The sequence below is a fragment of the Marmota flaviventris genome, chromosome 4 (assembly GCF_047511675.1).
Source record: "Marmota flaviventris isolate mMarFla1 chromosome 4, mMarFla1.hap1, whole genome shotgun sequence".
Lineage (NCBI taxonomy): Eukaryota > Metazoa > Chordata > Mammalia > Rodentia > Sciuridae > Marmota > Marmota flaviventris.
In genome coordinates, this window is record NC_092501.1 from 67,869,359 (window position 1) to 67,892,576 (window position 23,218).

Consider the following 23,218-nt stretch of genomic DNA (forward strand, 5'->3'; position numbering starts at 1 on the left):
AATAAAAATTTAAAATTGTGTAAAAGGTTTAAAATTCAGAAAAGACAAAAACAAGATTATTCAACTTTTTAGTGATATAAAGTACAGCTTTATAGAAGATATAACAATAGAATTTTATAAAGCAGGAGACTTTTTTTTAATTTGCATGGTTTACCCCATTTCCTTTTAATTATTGTCCTTTGTTTAGTTAATATTAAGGATATCCGATTTTAATCCTTGGAGAAATTAAGCCACAGTATCTCTTGTGATTTCTAGCAAGAAAGCAAGTGTTAAGACAATAAAGCACTATAATTTGTGGCAGTGGTTGATAGATGCCTATAATTAGAAAGTAGATTGGATCTAGAAGATGAGGGCTGCGAGGGGGAAGGAGAGTCAGTATGAAAAAAGATATGGCTTTACTCCAGTTCTTGGGTTCAGAATCCAGGATTGTAAACATGCAGACTTGAAAATTATTTAATGATGTCCACAGATCAGAAACAGACCCATAAATTATTGCAAGATGGATGAGCACAGACAGAGGCCTTATGATATTTTTTTTTTTTTTTTTTTTTGGTAAGGGATCTTGGATTTTTTTTTTTAATTTTTTTTTATTGGTTGTTAAAAACATTATAAAGCTCTTGACATATCATATTTCATACATTAGATTCAAGTTGGTTATGAACTCCCAATTTTACCCCAAATACAGATTGCAGAATCACATCGGTTACACATCCACATTTTTACATAATACCCTATTAGTAACTGTTGTATTCTGCTACCTTTCCTATCCTCTACCATCCCCCCTCCCTCCCCTCCCATCTTCTCTCTCTACCCCATCCACTGTAATTCATATCTCTCCTTGTTTATTTTCCCATTCCCCTCACAACCTCTTATATGTAATTCTGTATAACAATGAGGGTCTCCCTCCATTACCATGCAATTTCCCTTTTCTGTCCCTTTCCATCCCACCTCATCTATCTGTTTAATGTTAATCTTTTCTTCCTGCTCTTCCTCCCTGCTCTGTTCTTAGTTGCTCTCATTATATCAAAGAAGACATTTGGTATTTGTTTTTTAGGGATTGGCTAGCTTCACTAAGCATAATCTGCTCTAGTGCCATCCATTTCCCTGCAAATTCTATGATTTTGTCATTTTTTAGTGCTGCGTAATACTCCATGGTGTATAAATGCCACATTTTTTTTATCCATTCATCTACTGAAGGGCATCTGGGTTGGTTCCACAGTCTAGCAATTGTGAATTGTGCTGCTATGAACATCGATGTAGCAGTATCCCTGTAGTACGCTCTTTTAAGGTCTTCGGGGAAAAGTCCAAGAAGGGCAATAGCTGGGTCAAATGGTGGTTCCATTCCCAGCTTTCCCAGGAATCTCCATACTGATTTCCAGATTGGCCGCACCAGTTTGCAGTCCCACCAGCAAGGTACAAGAGTACCCTTTTCCCCACATCCTCTCCAGCAATTGTTGTTGTTTGACTTCATAGTGGCTGCCAATCTTACTGGAGTGAGATGGTATCTTAGGGTGGTTTTGATTTGCATTTCTCTGACTGCTAGAGATGGTGAGCATTTTTTCATGTACTTGTTGATTGATTGTATGTCCTCCTCTGAGAAGTGTCTGTTCAGGTCTTTGGCCCACGATATTTTATGGTGTAGCATATTGATGAAGAATTCAAACTGGGTGGGAAGACCCAGGGAAAGGGAACTGTGAATCTGGGAATAGGTGAGTGGGAGGATTTATGCATTCAGCTGAGATCATGTATTAGGGAAGGATAAACAGTGTGCTTTCCAGATCCAAGAAGCCCTGGCTGAGTTGGGAACACACCCATTGGAGGGATAAATAGCATGTGAAAAGGGCCAGACCAGGTTTTACTAAAACAATCTCTATAGAAGGAGGTGTCTTTGTGGGTTTAGAATTATGGTTTAGAGATAAGATCAGAGTATGGGATGACTGTGTCTTAGGTCAGAGATGGCGGAATAAAGGCACACCAGTGGGCCTGCAATAAAAATTAATTTTTACTCCAAGACATGAAGTCATGGTAGGGATTAATAAGGAAACTTTTTTTTTCATTTATGTCAATTTTGATTAAAGTTTAATCAACTATTAAGAATATGCTAAACCAAAAAATCATGAAAAACAAGGTAGATGAATTAAAAACATAAAGAACATAAAAATAATGTTTTGATATTCAAGTCCATAACTTCCCTGCAAGTCTAAATAGGAAGACAATTTGGACTTTTATCCTTTTAACATGAATAGGTTTTATAAACTTAGAAAGTTTATTCATTTTTGTAAGCATCAGGTCTGCAAAGTGATCATGATGTTATCTAATGAACTTCTTGTGAATATAAAAGGAAAAAAAAATGTATATTCTGAGCATAGAGCCTGGCTGCCTGAAGCCTCTCAATTAATGTTCACAGTCATTAATAGCTATTATAACAGAGCAGTTCTTTTTACCTATAATACTAATCTTATATTCTAAATTTAGCACGCACAGAGCATAAAAGTTATTAAAAACACAATTCTATTAAATGCTCAGGTACTTTATCATTGTCCTTGAAAACAAATAGTGGGCCTATCTTTCTAGAGTTCTCTGTAAGCATCCACATGTACTGTTAATTTTTTTTTATCTTAAAGGGATAACAATGAATAATTATAATCTGAAAATTAACATAAAAACATTTTTATCCAGTGTGTCATGATTAGGTGACTTTATCTTTGAGATGCACGTTAATGTACTATTTTCACTAAAATAACATTCATTAAGGGAGAATCAATACAACATTTCCAAATGTTTTATATTTTCTATAAATGTTTGCTCCTTTTATATGAACAATGATGAGATTTGAATTTATAAGATTTATGTTTCAAATGACTAGCATTATTATCTTAGCTACATGTTATAAAGTATTTATGTATAGATTTTTTTAATAGTTATCTATAGCCTAATAGTTTTCATTCAGGAAGCCATGGTAAATTTAAGTAAAAAAATTATTTCCATATGTATTAGGTATAAAGTTCTAAAATAAAATTGAATAGAATAGCTGAGAACACTTTTCATCTTCAGGTAGAATTTTATTAATATAGTAAAGAAGAGTTTTTCTTTTATTAAATTTTTAAAATTTTTAACAATTTTAATTTGTTATATATGACAACAGAATGCATTACAATTCACATTACACACATAGAGCACAATTTTTCATATCTCTGGTTGTACACCAAATAGAGTCACATCCTTCATGTCTTCATACATGTATTTAGGGTAATGATGACCATTGCATTATATCACCCTTCCTACCCTTATGCCCCCTCCCTTCCCCCCCTCCCCTTTTCCCTTTTGCCCTGTCTAGAGTTCATTTAATCCTCCCACCCCACCCCACCCCAAGCATATATGATTTCGCATCCTTAAATCAGAGAAATCATTCAGCATTTGGTTTTTTGAGATTGGCTAATTTCACTTAGCATTACATTCTCCAGCTCCATCCATTTACCTTCAAATGCCATGGTTTTATTCTCTTTTAATGCTGAATAATATTCCATTATGTATATATACCACATTTTTCATAGAAGAGTTTTTAAAAGAATGTTTAAAATTAGGGCACGTTAGAGATTTTTGTCTCTGTTCACATCATACCATAGAATACCATAAAATTGAAGGAGATTATTTTATAGTAATTAATGTTTATCTCATAAGTGGAAAAATATGTTAAAGTTCTTTAAAGTAAAATTAAAAAATTAAAAAGACATTAAAATTTGTTAAATACTTTTTTAATGAGAAAGGAGCTAAATCCATATAAAAATAATCCTAGACTAGAAAAATCCACCAATTTAGGAATGTTTATCGAGATTTCTTAAATCTTCCCTCATATATATATATATATATATATATATATATATATATATATATATATGGTCCAAACTGCCCATTTTCAAAGTGAAAGTATTAATAGAAAGTTCTGAACAGCAGAAAATAGTCTTTCATGATTATAAAATGAATTATCTATTAAAAATTGAGAAATGAAATAGTCCTTTCTCTGGCATTAATGAATCATGGCATGACATAATCTTTTCTGGAACACCCTGAGCATATTAATGGTATGTAATGCTATGATTATAACCATGAAAATGAGGTATATCTAATGAGAAAAGAAAAAGAACACAATGAAAATCTGTATCTCATATTGATAGAAGCCTGATTAGCATTAAATGAAATTAAAACATTGAATTTTCTTTCCATATGCCATTCAATGTAAGCAGCATTACTCATAGGGATATAAGCAGCTCCATTTCCTGCCAGTGTTTGTGTTCTGTTTTGTGTTTTAAAAAGACATGTAGAGATGAATCTATTTGTTTTAATTCCTCCTGGACTCTGATAATATCTATATGGTAATGGAAATTGAGCAATATTAGATTGCAGTTTTTAATGGAATCTCTATCAATTTAGTGCAGATGTCTTCTCTCTCTGAAACAAGAACTTGGTAATAATCTTTAGCCCACCATACATTCCTGTCAATACAATTAGGTTATTAGCAAACCATGGGTGAACCCTGGAGTCAGAATTATATATTCTGCTCACCAGCAGTTTGAGGTCACTGAGTGGTTCAGAAATGGCATCATGAGGAATGGTTATGGAGTTAAAAAATTAAATGATGCCCTATTAAGAAGTATTTAGACCAGTAGAGGCCACTAAGTATACTCAGATTTCTTATGTTTTCCCAGATCTTCCTCACATAGAATCTTCTGTCCCTAATTGCTTTTCATCACTGATGTTCAACCTGCGTTCGGTCACCTTAGTTGTTGTCAGTGCCAGGCCCTGAAGATTGGACTAAAGAATTGTTTGAATTAGAGCAGATTGGACAGACAATTAGGTTGAAAACAAGTTGACCAATGCTTCTTTTGACCCAAATCAAAACATTGAAACTTTTTTTAAAAAAGTACCCATTTTATTTCTAATGTAATGTAGAAGTTATCTTCTAACTATAGTAATTTTTGCATTCTCTGGGTTGGTTTTAAAACTGTTTGTTTTTATGTGTCCATTGAAAAATATATCTCTTTTGGACTTCATGCAACATGTGTTTGCAGAGAACCTGGGGCAAACCATTCACAGAGGCCCTGATTCTGCATCAGGATTTCCTATGTATCAGAGGGACTCCATGAATAAGATCTATTGAATAGCAGGCCTCCACACAAGTGTAACAACAATAACCAAAAAATTTAACAAAATTCCAATAAGATGACAGAAAGTTATGCTTTTCAAAAATTATTTTTCTTGATTATAATATTTTTGTACTACTCTTTCTGTTGTGTGATGGTTGACTTAGAAAAGTGTTGAAGTGAAATTCTTAACAGTTTGTTAATGACCAAAAATAGCAGACTGCAAAGTATTCAGGATGTCTGATTCTGGATTATAAAAAGAAGACATGTATACATATGCATGCTATGTATATGTAGATGCATGAAAGATGTATAAAAGCCCAAATATCATATGTTAACAATGTCTCTACATTGACAAAATTGTAGCGTTTATAATATACCTTAGCTCATTGCATTTTATGGTATTACTGAGGAAATAATAAAAGGCTACATGTTAGATACATTGTAAAACAGTGTTAGTTATTTAAAATTTTACAACATTTCATCTTCACAAGTAATGTAGAACAAAAAGAATTAGATGTACATGATTTAGGATTATTCATATTCCAAAATATTTTATAGTGATGAAAATTACCCTTACTTATATTGTTAGTTGTGCTTTAAAATATAACTGATGTATTTGTACTATGTGTGTTTAAAATTAAAAAAAAAACACTCAAATTCTGTGAAGCAATTGCAACAATTGCAAAATGTACTGTTACATAATCTAAAGATAGAAAGTGAAAATAAAACTAATCTTTAAAAAGAGTTAATGTTTAAAAGATATCTTCTTGGAAAGCTGGGAATGGAACCACCATTTGACCTCACAGCTATTCCCCTTCTCAGTCTATTCCCTAAAGACCTAAAAAGAGCATACTACAGGGACACTGCTACATCGATGTTCATAGCAGCACAATTCACAATAGCAAGACTGTGGAACCAACCCAGATGCCCTTCAATAGATGAATGGATAAAAAAAAATGTGGCATTTATGCACAATGGAGTATTACTCTGCATTAAAAAATGACAAAATCATAGAATTTACAGGGAAATGGATGGCATTAGAGCAGATTATGCTAAGTGAAGCTAGCCAATCCCTAAAAAACAAATGCCAAATGTCTTCTTTGATATAAGGAGAGTAACTGGGAACAGAGTAGGGAGGAAGAGCATGAGAAGAAGATTAACATTAAACAGGGATGAGAGGTGGGAGGGAAAGGGAGAGAGAAGGGAAATTGCATGGAAATGGAAGGAGACCCTCGGGGTTATACAAAATTACATACAAGAGGAAGTGAGGGGAAAGGAAAAAAAAAAAAAAAACAAGGGGGGGAAATGAATTACAGTAGATGGGGTAGAGAGAGAAGAGGGGAGGGGAAGGGAGGGGAGGGGGTATAGTAGAGGATAGGAAAGGCAGCAGAATACAACAGACACTAGTATGGCAATATGTAAATCAGTGGATGTGTAACCGATATGATTCTGCAATCTGTATACGGGGTAAAAATGGGAGTTCATAACCCACTTGAATCAAAGTGTGAAATATGATATATCAAGAACTATGTAATGTTTTGAACAACCAACAATAAAAATTAAAAAAAATAAAAAATAAAAGATATCTTTATTTCTGAAACATATCAGGTAGTCTACTTTAAATTTAAATTTTAAATTTTAAATAGCTTTTCCTATCAGTCAAGAAAACTGGTGATAGAAAAAATGCAAAACGAAAAAATTAGGAATAATTAAAATAAAAAAAACACAGTTTCAAGCTTGCTTAACAAATTTTTTGTTCTTAAAATATTAAATAATTTTATCCTTAAGTCAAATGATTATATTGTTTAATATACTAAAGTAATCCTTGTGTATTGTGAGTTCTGGGCTCTTGGGTTATATCTATGATATCTATTTTAAAATGTGTACTATTAACTGTGAAGTATGTATTATATGTACAAACAAAACATTTATTTGATTTGCATTTCTAAATATTACAGAAGTTTCTTGATAAAACTTTTCAAAATTAGAAATTTGATGCCTGATAAATCAGCATCATATTGCAATTAGTAGCACAATAAAGTTTTCCTATGTAGGTACTTTTGCTTTACTGCTGCTAAATAATATGTCATTCATTAAGACTACATTAATAAATATACTTTCTTATTAGCTTATTTACACATTCAATAATCATTTCCTAATTACCTTTTGTTTGAAATCTTCTAACCAGTAAGACTGATGAGATACAAAAATGAAGCAGAAACTTTTACTGTCCAAAAATTTGCAGCCAACTGCCCAAACTAAATAGTGGCCTGTGTTTTTCAATGTATACTAGGTGACCGGAAATAAAGTCTTCATGGAGATATCAATGCCATAGTAAACACAATAACCAATCTTAATTGAGATGACTTATTTCAGCATTATAACATCTGAGTGCACACTGCTACCTGATTGATTCTGCTTGCAATATTTCCCCATTTTACAGATTAGGAAATAAGCCCTGGAGAGTTATTTGCCCAAATTTGTATGACTATTAATTCATAGAAATGAGCACACATCTGTCAAATTTCAATATTAATATTTAAAGCACTTTGATTTTCATCTATAGACATTTAAGTCAATTAATATTTAACAATTTACTGGACAAAATACTAGAGTCAAAAACATGAAAAGAAAAAAATCTGATATATAATAAATACATAATTTTAAAATGTTATGGAAAATGTTGTAGTAAGAATTATGTACAAAAAAAAATACCACTTGAAACATGAAAGTGGGGGCAGCCTTCAGTGAAACCTTCAAGTGGTTATTTGAGCTGAGGTTTGATTGCTTTATTCAACACTGTATATATTTTCTTTGTGTGTATGTGTGTGTGTGTGTTTACTCCATATTATATCCAGGAGCAAACATCTTTTGGCCTAGTACACAAGGGATATTTCATTATAAAATTTATAGAAGATTCAACAGTAGAAGAAACTGTGTGTTCAAGGATTGGAAATTTAAAAGAAAATAGATTGTTAGAAAAAGTATAATAAATCATGTAGTTTTGGAGAAATATGTATACAGTAAATGTAGGGCAAGAATTTGAAATAGTAAACTGGCCTGAGATTGTCTTAGCATTAATTTTCTAGAAGATTGGAGCTCTCAATTTTTTAAGCTATTGCTAGTGAAACACAGGAAGAGCTAGAATTGGGCAGTGTAAACTTGGTAGAAAGTTAATAGAAGTGAGATATATTGTAGAGTTAGAAGGCTGAAAGTTTGCTGATGCGGTGAGATTAAACAGATGAAGAGAATGCTGAAATTTTTAGTTCAGTTCCATCCTGAGAGGGTGATCCTCTTCCTAGGTAAAGAAAATATAGAAAGAGGAGCAATTATGGTAGACAGAAGAGGACATTGCAGGATAGAGGAGAAACTGAATTTGGTTTACATTGATTGAACTTAATGTAACTATGAAGCAGAGAATTGAAAATAATGAGTATATTATTTAACTTGCTTTGAATGCCAAAAGATGGATGTATAACTATGAATTTATGGCAAATAGTACAGTTTGCCTACAGAGTTGAAAGACAAAGCTTTCAATAAAAATAGACATTTTGTAATTCAAAATTTACATTCAAACTAGTCTCCTCTCTCACAGAGGGCTCAAAGTGTGATTTCTTTTGTTAATACATCCATTGAATGCAGCACAATTTATATTTTGATATGACTGAAAATTAGAACAAGAGATTTTAGTGTACACTGGAAAGCATCTTGGAGGAATTTACAATTAGTCTTCATATTAGCTATAATGAAGAAAACAAAAAACATAATTAATTAGCTAATATTTATTTTCCAAAATACTGTACAAGGAAGGAAAGGAAAACTTTAAAATGTCTCCATTATTATATAAATGCAGGTCTTGCCTATTTTAGACTGCCACTGCCTATATAATATAGAATATTGCAGTATGCATATATTTTTTTTAAAAAAAAACAAACATTTTGCTTTTCTTTAGCTCAGTTTTTTTAATCTTCAAACACATGTTGTTCTGTGATTTTTGGCATCACTGTTTAAATTTTGATAAACTCCATAAATAAATAGCCCTGTAAGAATCTGTAATTCAAATTGTACATACCTTTGTTTCTACTCTGACTTGTATTTTACTTTTTAGAATACCTCAGAATTATACTAGACTTTTACTTAACTCTACAAATTGTAAATGGATATACTGAAATTAAGAAGTATAAATATTGCGTGGGGGGTAACCTTCCTGACATTCTTAAGCAAAATCAAACTCTGGAGTTTTTTATTTTATTTCATCTCTTCTTTTGTTTTAGCAGAAATCTTGAGTAACCTTATAAATAGATAAATCTACTTGATATTTCCTTACTCATATTTTTTCATAGACTAGGCATATTATCATTAAAGGCTTTAAAATGAAAGTATCTTTGTGATTTCAAAAAATGAGTGTAAAGCTAAAGTAGCTCTTAGAAGCCAAAGAGCTCTTTTCTTTTTGCTCCTTGCAAACACAGCTTGATGTACAGACATTAGTTGGTGGAAGTCTGAGGTCTGAACACTTTTGCCCCTACATTCTAAAACATTTTCATTCTATCTGAAGAAAAGTGAAACTTCAGTGCTGTTAAAAATGGGTCTAATTGAGAAGCTAACGTTAGCATTATTGGGTTTTAATGAATTTGGAAGTTCTTAGGACATCACTAATTATTTCACTAATATTTCTGCATCCGTAGTATTCATTTAGGCAACAGAGGAGAACAGTTACTTAGGCTGTTAAAAAATTAATGGTCTCACCTACTCCTCTATATGATAGAGGCAATTATTCGGTGATTTCCTCTTAATGTTGGGCACCTGTATGCATTAAAATTTCCAGATGAGTTCTTAGCAACTCATAAGTGGTTGCCTGTATATATGTTTTCACTTAAAAATATAATTACAGCACATATAATTATAATATTCATTTTTGGTTTTTATTCTTTTTAAACAACCCTAGACATAACTTTCCTGATTTTATTAACCAGGAGGAACTCATAAAAGTCAGTGAATCAAATATTCTGGGGTCACCTCTCCCAGATATTAATGAGCCCAGTATTAATTATTTTATTATAAAGAAACTGATATAATAAATAAAATGGCATTGATTCTTTAGTAAATTTGATTCATCTGGTTTCCCTGATGAGTCAGTTTTAATTTTTAAGCATGAATTTAGCCAAGCTTGTTAATTGCTCCTTTATCACTATCTAAAAAAATGATAGAAAAGATTTATTATATTTATTTATTTATGCTTTTATTAGACTATCTCTATAAATTTTCCCCAATTTTAATAAAGCAGTGTGGTTATATTCATAATGGTCCATAATATTTTTTTAAAAATATGGCTGTTTGCTCTATTCATGCCTAAGTTTATTCACTGATGACATTATAGGTAACATTTTTATTTTCTCTCTGAGAGTCAAAGAGGTAAAATTTCTTCTGAAAATTAATTAACCCTAAATAAAAATATAAATGAATTTTGCTTTATATATATCTAATATCTTTTCTTTCTTAGGGATAGTATTTTACTGTAGAGTATAGACTATCTAGTATGATTAACCTAGTCGTTAACGGGAGGATTGATACATTTTTTGTAAATATAGACATAATAAGTAGATCTTATGCCCTATCATTTTATTTTGATTTTCTTTTATCATTTGTCCTATATCTCTCCTCTTTAAAATATTATTTTGCATTAATTTTTTTCTTACTCCATGTTTCCCTTGTATGTTTCAAGGCTTTACACTCTATTCCCAGTAAATAAGGGGTACCTAGAAATATTAACATAAATTTTGTACCTAATAATATTGATGTCCCTGTTATCCTGAGTATCTTTAAGAGTGTTAGAACATTCAACTCTAGTTACTCACTGTCCCATTAACCCATTATTGCATTTGAATATTTTATTTTTTGACCACACACAATAGTATAATTATTGTACTATAGTGACCATTTTTACACAGATATACCACTTCCTTTGCTTTTACAATTTTTTTCTAAATCTTAACTCTTCCATCTAGAATCACATTCCTTTCATTTCAGATAAACAATTGAGACCTTTCCATGTGTATATTTTCATAGCAAACTCTTTAAAAAATGTGTGAAAATGTGTTCATTTTACCCTTGTTCTTTAAAGTCATTTTCATTAGAATTTTAAATTTATAGTTATTTTCCCTCTGAAGGTTGAAGATATATATATTTTTTTCATATCATCTTCCTTAAATGTTGCTGTGGAAAAGTCAACCTATCAATCTACTTCTAAAACCCTTGGAAACTTCACTTTGGGGTTTGGGTGTGGTATATGAGGTTCTATATTTTCTATATGTTATATGGTTTCTGGTGTGAGTTGTTTGCCCTACCTGAAGGTTATTACATTCTTAAATCTGTAGATAGCTGTTTTTAATCTAGTCCTGGAAAATTCTGTTTGTTTTCTTCTGTCTGTTTTTGACATTAAGATCAGATGTTTGCCAAACTTGCTCACTTCAATTCCATATCTAAAATACTTTAAATGAGTTTTCATTTTGGGGGCTCTGGATAATTTCTTTGTTCTATGTTTCAGTTCACTAATTCCTTAGTCAGATCTTCCTAATCTGCTAATAATCCCAATTTATGAATTTTTAACTCAAAATATATTATTTTTAATTTCTAAAAGACACTTCTAGCTTCTCAACTATTTCCATTATTTATTCGTGTTTTTAAGATGGTTATTAAATTTACTGAAACATATTTAATTTATTTACTTCATACTCTATGTCTACATGTTTATTTTTAAAGTACGTTTACTATCAGTGCCTGGGCTATTGTCATTCAAAGATCATTTTTCTTAAATTCTGAATGTGGTTTGTTCATTCATTCAGGTAATGCTATCATTTAGTTATGAGCCATCCCCAAAAAGCTCATGTGTGAGACAGTGCAAGAAAGTTTAGAGGTGAGATGATTGGGTTATGAGAGCCTTAACTTAATCAATGCATTAATCCTCTAGTAGGGATTAACTGAGTCCTAACAAAAGGCACATAGGATATATCTAGAGGAGATAAGTTAATGGAGGCATGCCTTCAGGGTATATATTTCGTCCTTGGTAAGGGCAGTCTTTCTCTCTGCTTATTGATAGCCATGTCCTGATGCACTTTCTTCCACCACACTCTTCTGCCATGATGTTCTAACTCATCTCTGGCCCAGAGCAATGGAATTGGCCATCTATGGACTAAAGCCTCTGAAATCATGAGCCCCAAATGAACTTTTCTTCATCGAAAATAGTTATTCTCAGGTTTTTTTCTTCAGAGCAACAAAAAAGCTGACTAAAGTAGATAGTACACAGAAACTTTGGACTTCAAAACTCAGAATATTATGATTTTTTTCTTGGGTTAGGCAAATTCATTATTGTGATTAAACGCTTTAGACTCATATAATGAAATCTCAAGGAAATTTTGTTCTCATTGTACACAATGTGACAATTTCAGCCAGACCACTATCTTTGCAATCGTTTGGTGATGATAGCAGCAGTAGTTAGGAAAAGATGAATTTAGTTTTCTGGGTAGTGCATCTTATTTGATTTATTTCCAGTATTACATCTTGGTCCTAGTTCTAGTTCATCAACTTCTAGTTCATCCAATTCATAAAAAAAAAAAATCAAGTAAGTAAAAGCCACCATCAATATTAAGATTACTGTATTCCTTCATTCATTTGTACATGCTGGCTGTCATATCAGAATATCATAGGCTATGTGGCTAATATAACATATTAATTTAACATATTAATTAATTTCTCATGACTTAAGAGGTAAGGAAGTTTAAGATTAAGACATCAACAGATTCAGTGCCTGGTGAGAGCTGCCTTCCTGGTTCATAGGGTTGTCTTTCTGCTTTGTCATTGCATGGAAAAGTAGGTAAGAAACTCTATGGGTGATTAAACTCCACTAATACCATTCATGTGAGCTCTTCGCTCATATCCTAAGCACCTCCAAAAGAGCCAACCACTAAACAACATTGTTGGTAAAAGCTCGATCCAATCTAATAACAAGGACACAGTTTTGAGAAGAAGGAAAAAGAAAGTTTATTGCTTTCTAGCAAAGGAGAAACATAGGGGCCTCCTTTTCCAGAAGCTATGATTCTGCCCATCAGCAGGAACAGGAGGCTTTTAAAGAGGTGATTCAAAGGCTACATTCCATGTGTTCTCTGTTGGCATTGTATTCAGTTGTTAATTTGAAGTCATTTCTGAGATCTTCTGGTACCATCCCCAAAGACTGGATTACTTTGTTCCTTTGGTGGGTGTGTACTCAAGGACAGATAACTTGGTCTAGGATGGGGAAGAAAGGTAATTATGTTTCCCCTGAGATTAGGGAGGGGAAAAGATTAGGAAGGAGTCAAGAGAGATGAAGAGAAAGAAACATGTCCATTTAAAAAATAAATTGCAGTAGCAGAGCAGCAAGGGCTATATTCAAAGCACACAGTAGACCTCTTTTACATTATCATATTGGGATGAGAATCCAACATATGAATTTTGGGGGAACATAAGCATTCAATCTATAGCACTTGGTTTTTGATCTGCATATTTGCTGTTTTCTTATCATCTCCTTATTTAATCTAGGAAGAATTCTTAGAATAGTTTATTAAGCATTTGATACTATTTTCACTGAACTTTTATTCTTGGTATTTAGTCTGACAAATGTGGTAGTTTACAGTGAGACCTACCCAAGGAAGCTATAAGCCATTTGGGTGATTATGAGCAATTTACTAATCTTTCTGTGCTTCCACCTGTAAAATAGTTACAATAGAACCTACTCAAAGGAAAGGATGCAATAGATAATGATATAATGCATGTACAGTTTTTACATGATACTTGGCAAATTAAACTTTTAATAAATGTTAACAGAAACAGCAGCGGCAATGTTATACACATACTGTAAAACAGCACAAAACTGGTTGATCTGAGACTGAGCCAGATTCAAGGACTGCCTTCAGTAGTGGGGAGAGGCAGAGGTCTGGCTGCTTTTTTTTTTTTTTTTTAAAAAAAAAAGATCATTGAGTAAAGGAATTGGAGATAGTGATTGTAGAGAGATTTTCTGAGAAACTGAACAGTGAAAAATAGATATGAAAGTTGTAGGGATATCATCAGAAAAGGGTAGAGTAGTTTCATTTTGTTTTAATGAGAAAAGGCATCATGTGTTTTTATAGTCTTCTGAGTAAAATGTTAAAAGGACAAAGATAAATAGAGCATCACATGTTAGGAGTGAGTCAGATCAAGGCCTAAGTGCCTTTAGCAGGAGAGGAGTGTCAGCTCTTTCTTTGGGATTTGAATAAAGCAGTGGGAGTAAGTACAGATGTAGGGTTTTTTAGTTAAATGATAAGAATTCAAGAAATTTCACACTTAATATCCTCAATTTTTATGTAAATTATAACTTCCTCATCTCCAAAGGTGACTGAAAGAAAAATTAAAGAAAAGGGCCAACTGTCGTGGTGCAACCCTGTAATCACAGTGACTACAGAGCCTGTGGCAGGAAGATTGCAAGTAAGGCCAGTCTCATCAACTCAGCAGGATCTTGTATTTAAAAAAAATTAATAAAAGGGGCTGGGATGTGACTCAGTAAAGTGTCCCTGGGTTCAAACCAGTACCAAAAAAAGAAAAGAGTGAATTTTAGGATTGGGTGGGGGCGGGAGGGAGAGTTACCACCTATAGATATAGCAAAGATTTTCTAAATAGAAGAAAGGCACAGTTGACTTCAGATTTTTTGGAGCCTATAGCAACACTAGTAGTCTGCCTGGTTATTTAATCTTTTCACTCTTCAGTAACCAAAAATAAATTGATATAAGATTGATCTAAGAGAAGAAAGGTCCTGGTTTTGTGGAAGGATAAAATTATGATAACTGTTTAACCAGCTATAACTTCTAGGATGGAGCAGAAAGGAACTTCATGAACTCTCATGCAATGGATGCAAAGATGTGGGACTGAAAATGTAGTGACAATAAAGAAGGCTGAATTGAACATGATCGTGGAATTTGTGGGGTTACAAATTTATAACTTGGTGTTTAAGTGTCCAGAGATGGCATATTTCCCTACAAACAATTTCAGCATGAGGCACAAGATCACAATTACTATGAAATTGAAAGGATACCTCAGATTTGAAGATGATTTGCTAGATGTGTTATCTATATGAACACTAAGGTTATTAAAGAAATAAGAATTGAAAGTGGAAGGGAGAAACTGAGAGCTAGATACCAATACACTTATTCAATAACAAGGTTGGAGAGTGTACATTTTAGATAAATGTTTGGATTTTATTTGAGGAAGAGGTTTTGCAATTTTGATTCAAAAGTGATATAGAAACAATAAAGGAGAGCTGGAAAAGAAAAAAAATAAGATTATAAAAAAAACTGTATAGACTTTAAGCTCTCTAAGTAAAAAATGATTAGTATGTTATGTGGTTAAGGGAGTTAAAAATCTTATGATTATATGTCTACATAAATAAATCTAAAATGGTTGAGGGTTAAATTTCTTTATTCATGGGAAAACATCATGATGTGGAAAAATATTAAATCTTTTGGCTAATATGATCAAAATTTATATTATTAGTAATACTTTATTTGGACATAACTCCATATATACTATATATGTAGAGAGAGAAAGAGATAAATAGAGAACAAAGATACACACATATTAAAATGTTATTTCTTGAGCATTATTCTTTACATTTTATAGATAAGGAAACTAGAAACTGTTTCAAAGTTACATATGACTTTGGAGCCCATGTCACTCTAAAACACAATACAAAAGTAAACAAACAAAATTAATTTAAAATTAATTGAAGTAGGAAGTACATTGATACAATACACACTAAAACTCTCACTGAGGTTTTACATCCTAACCCAAATTTAAAATTGTGTTCTAAATTTTTTTATTGATATTTTTGATGTGGATCATTGTGTATTTAACATACATCTTGTCATTACTTCATGAAAAGAATATCTTGTTGTTAACTTTTTATAATTATAATTTATACACGCCTATCAGAGTTAGATGTTGATCTCCTAAATCATGTATTTATTATAATTTGAGTTGACTCAAACTTGAAAATGCCCTGAAATGCTCATAAGAACAGCATGCATTGAAATTTCCATGATTCACTCTTCCTAAATGGTATTTAAATATGTAAACTTGAAAGAGAAGGGAGAAATGCTAATGATCCTGGCAGTTATTCTCAACAATTATCTTCAGGAAGTAAGTCACGGATATTACAGTATCATGCCCATTTAAAGAAATAGAACTTAAAGTGAGGTTATTGCTGCACTATATAGTGCAGATATATATATAAATACATATATATATGTATATGTATGTATATGTATATATATATACTTAAAAAGTTTAACAAATATGATTTTGAAAATTTTGTCTCATTTTTTACTAATTGCTCCAAATATACTATGAAAAGTTATTTTAAAAATTCCTAGATATTTCTGAACTAAAATGACTAATTCTGCATCTAAACTTTTACATTAAGTGATTATTTTTTCAGAAAGGCATGTTATAAAAAGCACTTTAATCCTTTAAGATGAAATATGGCTATAGTATAGTTATCAAAATTTAATGAATTAGGGATATTATCAAAGTGAATCTGTTTATTGAAACTGGAAGTTAATCAGTAGGAACTGTATATAGTAGCCTAATGTGCCAAACAATCACTATGATTTTATGGTGACCATCTTTTCTTTTCTAAATGTGATTTCATTGTTATGCAGCATTTATTTTAAAATAAAATGTCTTAGAATCTCACAAAATAAAAAAAAAGAATTTGAACATAAAACAGAGCATATTCTATGGTTCCATTAATACAAATTTTAAAAATATGCATAACTAGTCAATGACCCAGGGAAAGACTTGCAGTTTACCAAAGAGAGGTAGATGGGCCTGGAATGGTTCAGAGCACATACTGAACATTGGTGATGTTCAATCTCCTGATGCAGATGCTGGACAGATGCATATTTTGTAAAATTCTATTGAGCTGTACACTCACAACTTGCACAATTTTTGGTATGTTTTTATACCTCAAAATTTACATTATCAGTAGTTTGCTCTAGGGATAATTCCTATGTTAATCAGAGGTTAAAAGGTTAATATTCCACTAAATTTTTAGCTGCTTTGGCATTAGTAATAAATTAGCTCATTAGTATAGGAAATGTCTTGGACGACTTGATTTAGAATCAGACTTTAATTTTAGTTGGGAATATGATTTTATTTCTTATTATATAATTAAACTGAAAACAAAAAGAACTTATAGGTCAAAGCATAAAAAGAAAAACTAGTAATTTTTTTCTCTATGCTCTTTTTTGTTCCCTTTAAGTGAGAAGGTGAACTGATTAGTAATCTAATAACCATTATTCCAAGGCCAAAATAACTCTGCTATGATGCAAACCACACAGAACACAAAGAGATAAGTCTGAGCCCTCTTCTAAAGCTGAGAATATTAACTCTCTAGAAAATTCATAAGATATTTGATACGGAATGAAATATTTGAGTTTCTTAGTTTGTTATCTTGTCTAACAGGTAAATAGGATTATCCTGAAATATTTTAAATACTGAAATATTTTAAATGATCCAAATATGTGTGTGTGTAAAATTTGAAAGTTAAGTCAAACTCATGCTGTATTTTAATGAACTTTTGCTATTATTTGCAATTATTATTATTATTATTTTTCATTATTCATATCCCAACATTACCACTTATTATATATTCCTTGGCTATTGAAATTTAATTAAAATTATATCAAATTAAACTTTCAGTTGCTTAGCCACTTAGGCTCATTTCAAGAATGCAGTAGTCATACATTGCTAGTATCTACTGTCATGGGGTAGATTTAGAACATTTCTATTTACCAGAGTTCATTTGGTCAACACTAATTTATATAATTAAAGCAGTACCTTCTTCAGATTATGATATTTAATAATAATAGAATTAATAAAAATAAGACTAGCTATACAATAGAAGATAATGATGATTATAAGTGAAAACACACAACTTACATATCTAGTATCATGAGTATTTTATATATAGTCTTATGTAAGTTTTTGAAGACTCTCCTAGCCACAATTTTTTCAAACATTTCACTTTTAAATAACTTTGAAAATGACATTCTGAAAAATTTTCATTAATTAGAAGCCTCAGAACCAACCTTATGTATTATGGTCACAGCTATATTTTTAAAGAAATAGGAAAAAAATCTAAGCAAATGATTAAAGTCCTTTTAAATTATAAATGATAAGAAACGTAAACAGATTTTTTTAAGTCACCTGCCACCAATAACAAAACCTGGTAAATCAGGATACAAAATGATTAAGAAATAAATTGGATTAGTAGTACCTTCTGTATTTATGGTTATAGCATTAATTCATTGAGATCATTTTATACATTCCAATTTATTTGTTAAAAACTCTAACTTTGATTTACCTTTCTGTCGTTTTAATATTTTGTGCAGTCTTTTAAGTTGATCCCCTTCTGGCTCTATGCTAGATTTTTAAAAACTCATATAGTATTCCCAATACATGAAGACAATCTTCAGGTAACCAGCCAGTCCCACCTTTCAGCAAATTATGAATCACAACTCAGAGTTGAACTTATCAGGCATATCAGTTAAAAATTAACTTATTTCTTCCTCCATTGTCTATGTACTTTGTATTCACATTTCAGTAATCATTCTCATAATAACCATTCAACACCATGGATGCAAAGTACATAAATACACATTATGATATTCAGAAAAAAAAAGAATTTTAGGACAACTTTATTGTATTATTACAACAACCTTAAAAACAGAAATAGTCCCTTCAGTAAAGATTAGTTTTTCTTGTCAATTTATAATCTTATTTTTTCCTCTCTCCTAGGCTACTGATAAAGATACTGGTAATTATAGTGCTATGGCATACAGACTCATAATACCACCAATTAAAGAGGGAAAAGAAGGGTTTGTGGTGGAAACATACACAGGACTCATCAAGACTGCTATGCTCTTCCATAATATGAGAAGATCTTACTTCAAATTTCAAGTTATTGCAACTGACAACTATGGGAAGGGACTGAGTGGAAAAGCTGATGTACTTGTAAGTAGAGAAAACTTCAGATGTATAAATTACACACAGCTGGGCAAGTGGTGCATTCCTTTAATCCCATGAATTTAGGAGGGTGAGCCAGGATGATCTCAGCAATTTAGCAAGGCCCTAGGCAACTGGGACCTTATCTCAAAATAAGATATAAAAATGATTGGGAAAGGTGGCTCAGTGATTAAGTGCTCCTGGATTCAATCCCTGACACCAAAAAAGAAATAAAGAAAGAAATTGTATGCAATACTATTCAGGAGATTGTATTTTCAGCTCAGAACATTTTTAGGAATAATTTAAAACAGGTTTCTAAAACATAAATATCATTAATTTTCATCCACATTTTTAACATCTAGCCTTTTGTAATTTAGAAAACAACAAAAAATGTTTTGTAGCAATTTGTAATCAGTAATATTGTTGTTCTGACTTTCTCTTGGTCTGTGCACAAGTACAGTGGTAGATCATTTCCAAGAATAGTTTGATATTAGTTTTTATTGAATATATTTAAAACTAATTCATATATCCTGTGCAATTGCTACTGAGTTGGAAGTGTGGACTATTTGGACTTTTCTATGATAAATCTAATAAAAATTATAATTATTCTTGAATATATTTGTCACATAAAGATGGAGTAAAGCATAGTTTGTGTATTATTATTCTTGTCATAATAAATCTTAATTTCTCACAGTTCTCTTCATTAAGCTATCTGGACAAACTTAACCATCATATGCATGCAGTCATAAATGATCAGGTATTTGTCTTCTTAGATAATGGTGAGGACCAATTTCCATGATTCTGGTGGGTATGAAGGCCCCAACTGTCCCCCAGCTACACTCTCCTTTGTAACTGTAAAGCTATCAATGGATGAAGAAAGGACAATCTCAACCAAGAAGTTTAGACAGAAAATACTAAGGTTGATATAGAATTTTGATCAAATTAAGATCTATAAATGTTATAAAAGAATACCATTTTCTTATTCTGTTTTGTAAGTTATGCACAATGGGTACCTTAAAGACTAAATAATAAGATCACTACACAAAGTATAGTCAAAATATGATAAAATAAATACAAAAAATATATAAATAAATAGAATATATATAATGTGAATAAAGTATATATATGATTTATATATAAATAATGTGAAATTTATGTTTTTTTTAAATTTATACTTTATAAATAATATATGAAAATTTTAGTATATGCCAAAATATATTTACAAGGAAAAATTCAAATAAATCATAATATTATATACATATATAATATGCATATCATATATTATTATATTCTGACACAAACTAAGAGCATCAGGAAAGCCTTCTCAGCAAAATTACATAATCCTATAGTTCAAAAAAGTTAGATATAAAAGGAATGGCTTCTATGCACAAGACACAATATGTGCCAAAAACAAGGGGAAATAAAAGATGACAAGTTTGAAAAGTCACAGAAATTTATTTACTCATCAGAGAAGAATGTGAGAAGGAACAGGAATAATTAATAAGGCTAGAGATGAAAATAACTGGTCCATAGAAAAGACTTAAGCCACATGAAAAATGTTGGTACTTTCCCCTAAATATAGTGGGAAGCCACTGGAAAGTTTTAGTAAGAGTGGGATAAAATAAGGTTATTAAACTTAGAAGAAGGCTTCTTGTTTAGTACAAATCTAGTTCTCCCCTGAGATGGCACCATTTTTACTGCTGCTTTATTAGTGGTGGCTTCTGTTTGATTCTTTTTCATTTTTGTCTGTCACAGTCTTCATACTGCCCACTGGTAGAGTAGGATCTTCTGTGTACAACCGCATCACTTCTAAACCTTACCTTCCTCCTAAGAGTCCAGTCTTCATTCTCATCATCTGTCACTCACTACTTCCTGTGATCTCCCAAAACTTGGATCAAAATTATCCATCATATATATGACTTTAACTCCTGGAATTACTGTTCACTATCTCCGTCAATTCTCTGGACTTAATTTTTTAACATCATTCTTTATATTCAATGGTGATTTTTTCAGTGATCAAAACTCACATTCCTTGAATGCCTTTGTTCCCATGATTTTGCCCTCCCCCCTATTTCAACCATTCAGAGCCATTATCTTTGCCAGTACCTCCATAATCTCCATTTCAAGCCTGTTACTCTTTGACTGTAATGCTGAATATGTCTAACTAAATTTATCACTTTTGTCACCACTAGGACCTTTATTCCAGTTAGCTGACAATATATTTTCTGTCCATCATGTTTCTATTGAGACCTCCTAATGTTCTCCTTTCTTGCTTATCAGCTTTATGGCATATTTTCAATTATAATAAGCATGTTAATATAAAAATTTAGCTTCCTTTTTTTTCTATATTATTTATGGTTTTCCCGAAAAACAGAACTAGTGGATTTACTAGATTGGCTCAGTTATAAGGCTGAAAAAATGCACAACATCCATCTGAAAACTGAAGAACCAGGGAATCTTGGTAGAATGGTTCAGTCTAAGAAGCCAGAATCCTGACAACTAGCTAGCAATTTAAGACTGATGGCTTAGAGGTCCCAGAAGTCAGAGGCACTGGAGTCTATATCCAAGGAGAGGAGAAAATATGACCACTTAGAAAGGAAAAGCCAAAAGGAAAGAGAGGATGTTTCCCTTTCTTATATTACATTGTTACCTATGGGGCAACCGCCAATTGTGTGGTGCAGTCTTCAGTGAGAGCACATCTCACCCACTCAGTTTACTACCCCACACTCCAGTCTTCTCCAGAAACATCCTCACAGAAGCACTTAGAAGCAATATTTTACCAATTATCTAAACATCTCTTAATCCAGTGAAGTTGACAGCCAATCACACCACCTTTACTGATACATGTACGCATTTAGCAAAGTTGTAACTCTAATTAATTCCAACTCTCTACTTTACCCATACCTCTTCCCATGGTAATTTTATCTGCCAAAAAGAAACACAGAAGTAAGATTAGTTTCATTTTAAATGAACTTTTATTTTCCAGCATTCACTCTGTATTTCTTGGAGTGAATGTTCACTCCCAATATCCTAGAAAAATCTGTTCCCAATAGTCCAGGATATTATCTGCATCCTTATCGTTATTTAATGGAGTAGGATTCTATTTCATAAAGCTAAAACTAGTACTCCACCACTAACTCAACTTACTCACTAGAATCTGATTCAAAACACTTTCCTTCCTTTAATAGTTTTTTTTAATTCCCTATGCTTTATTCCCATGAATTCCTTAACTTAAAGACAAAATATGTCTATTTAAAACTATTTGGTAGATATTTACAAAAGTAAGTGCTGTAATCACGTCATTTTGAAAAAACAAATGATAGTATTTACTGCTAATGAAAACGTTGAAGCTTTTTAGCACAAATTGGATATTGGAAAGCTTATATCTGCCACTAAGAAATGACAGCTTCCCTTTACTTAAAGATTAACTTATGAGATCAATGATTATAGTAAATAATATTTCTTTTCTTGATATTATATAACAAAGTGTGTCCCATTTGAAAACTCTGACAAAAATCTGAACCAATATTTTCCACATGATTGAAAAAGACATTGAAAACTCATTCATGGGTAAAAGATAAATTCAAATTACAATAAAGATAAATGAATTTTCAGTATTACTTAAAATGTTTCTAAATGTGGCTTTAGATTTTACATCAAACCTAACCTTGTAGAAATTATCACTTGAGTTTTAATGTAATATCAAAGAAGAAAATATATGATGATATGAAAAGGCTTTAAAACCATTACTTTCATTTCATGAAAAGTGAGTGTATAGCAGAGTTCATTTAAAAGGAACAATGACCAGTTCAAGCAGGAAGTGATGCATGTATCTGTAACTGGATTGTCCAACACACTAGCTATCAGTCAAATGTAACTACTGATCACTGGAAATTCACCTGGTCACTATTGGATGTGCTGTAAGTATTTAATGCACACTGGATTGCAAAGACTTAAGATGAAAAAAAAATATAAACTATTTCCTTAATAAGATGTTTTATATTGAA

General features: G+C 31.7%; 1 protein-coding gene across 16 annotated transcripts in view; it reads left to right on the plus strand.

Annotated features, from left to right (window-relative positions):
* Pcdh15 (protocadherin related 15) overlaps positions 1-23,218 on the plus strand; it is a 746,672-nt gene that overhangs the window by 671,723 nt on the left and 51,731 nt on the right. For all 16 annotated transcript variants that reach the window (XM_071610757.1, XM_071610756.1, XM_071610753.1 and 13 more), the window contains one exon: positions 19,005-19,220. In XM_071610757.1, coding sequence (XP_071466858.1) covers positions 19,005-19,220 — 216 coding nt within the window. The remainder of the gene's footprint in view (positions 1-19,004; positions 19,221-23,218) is intronic.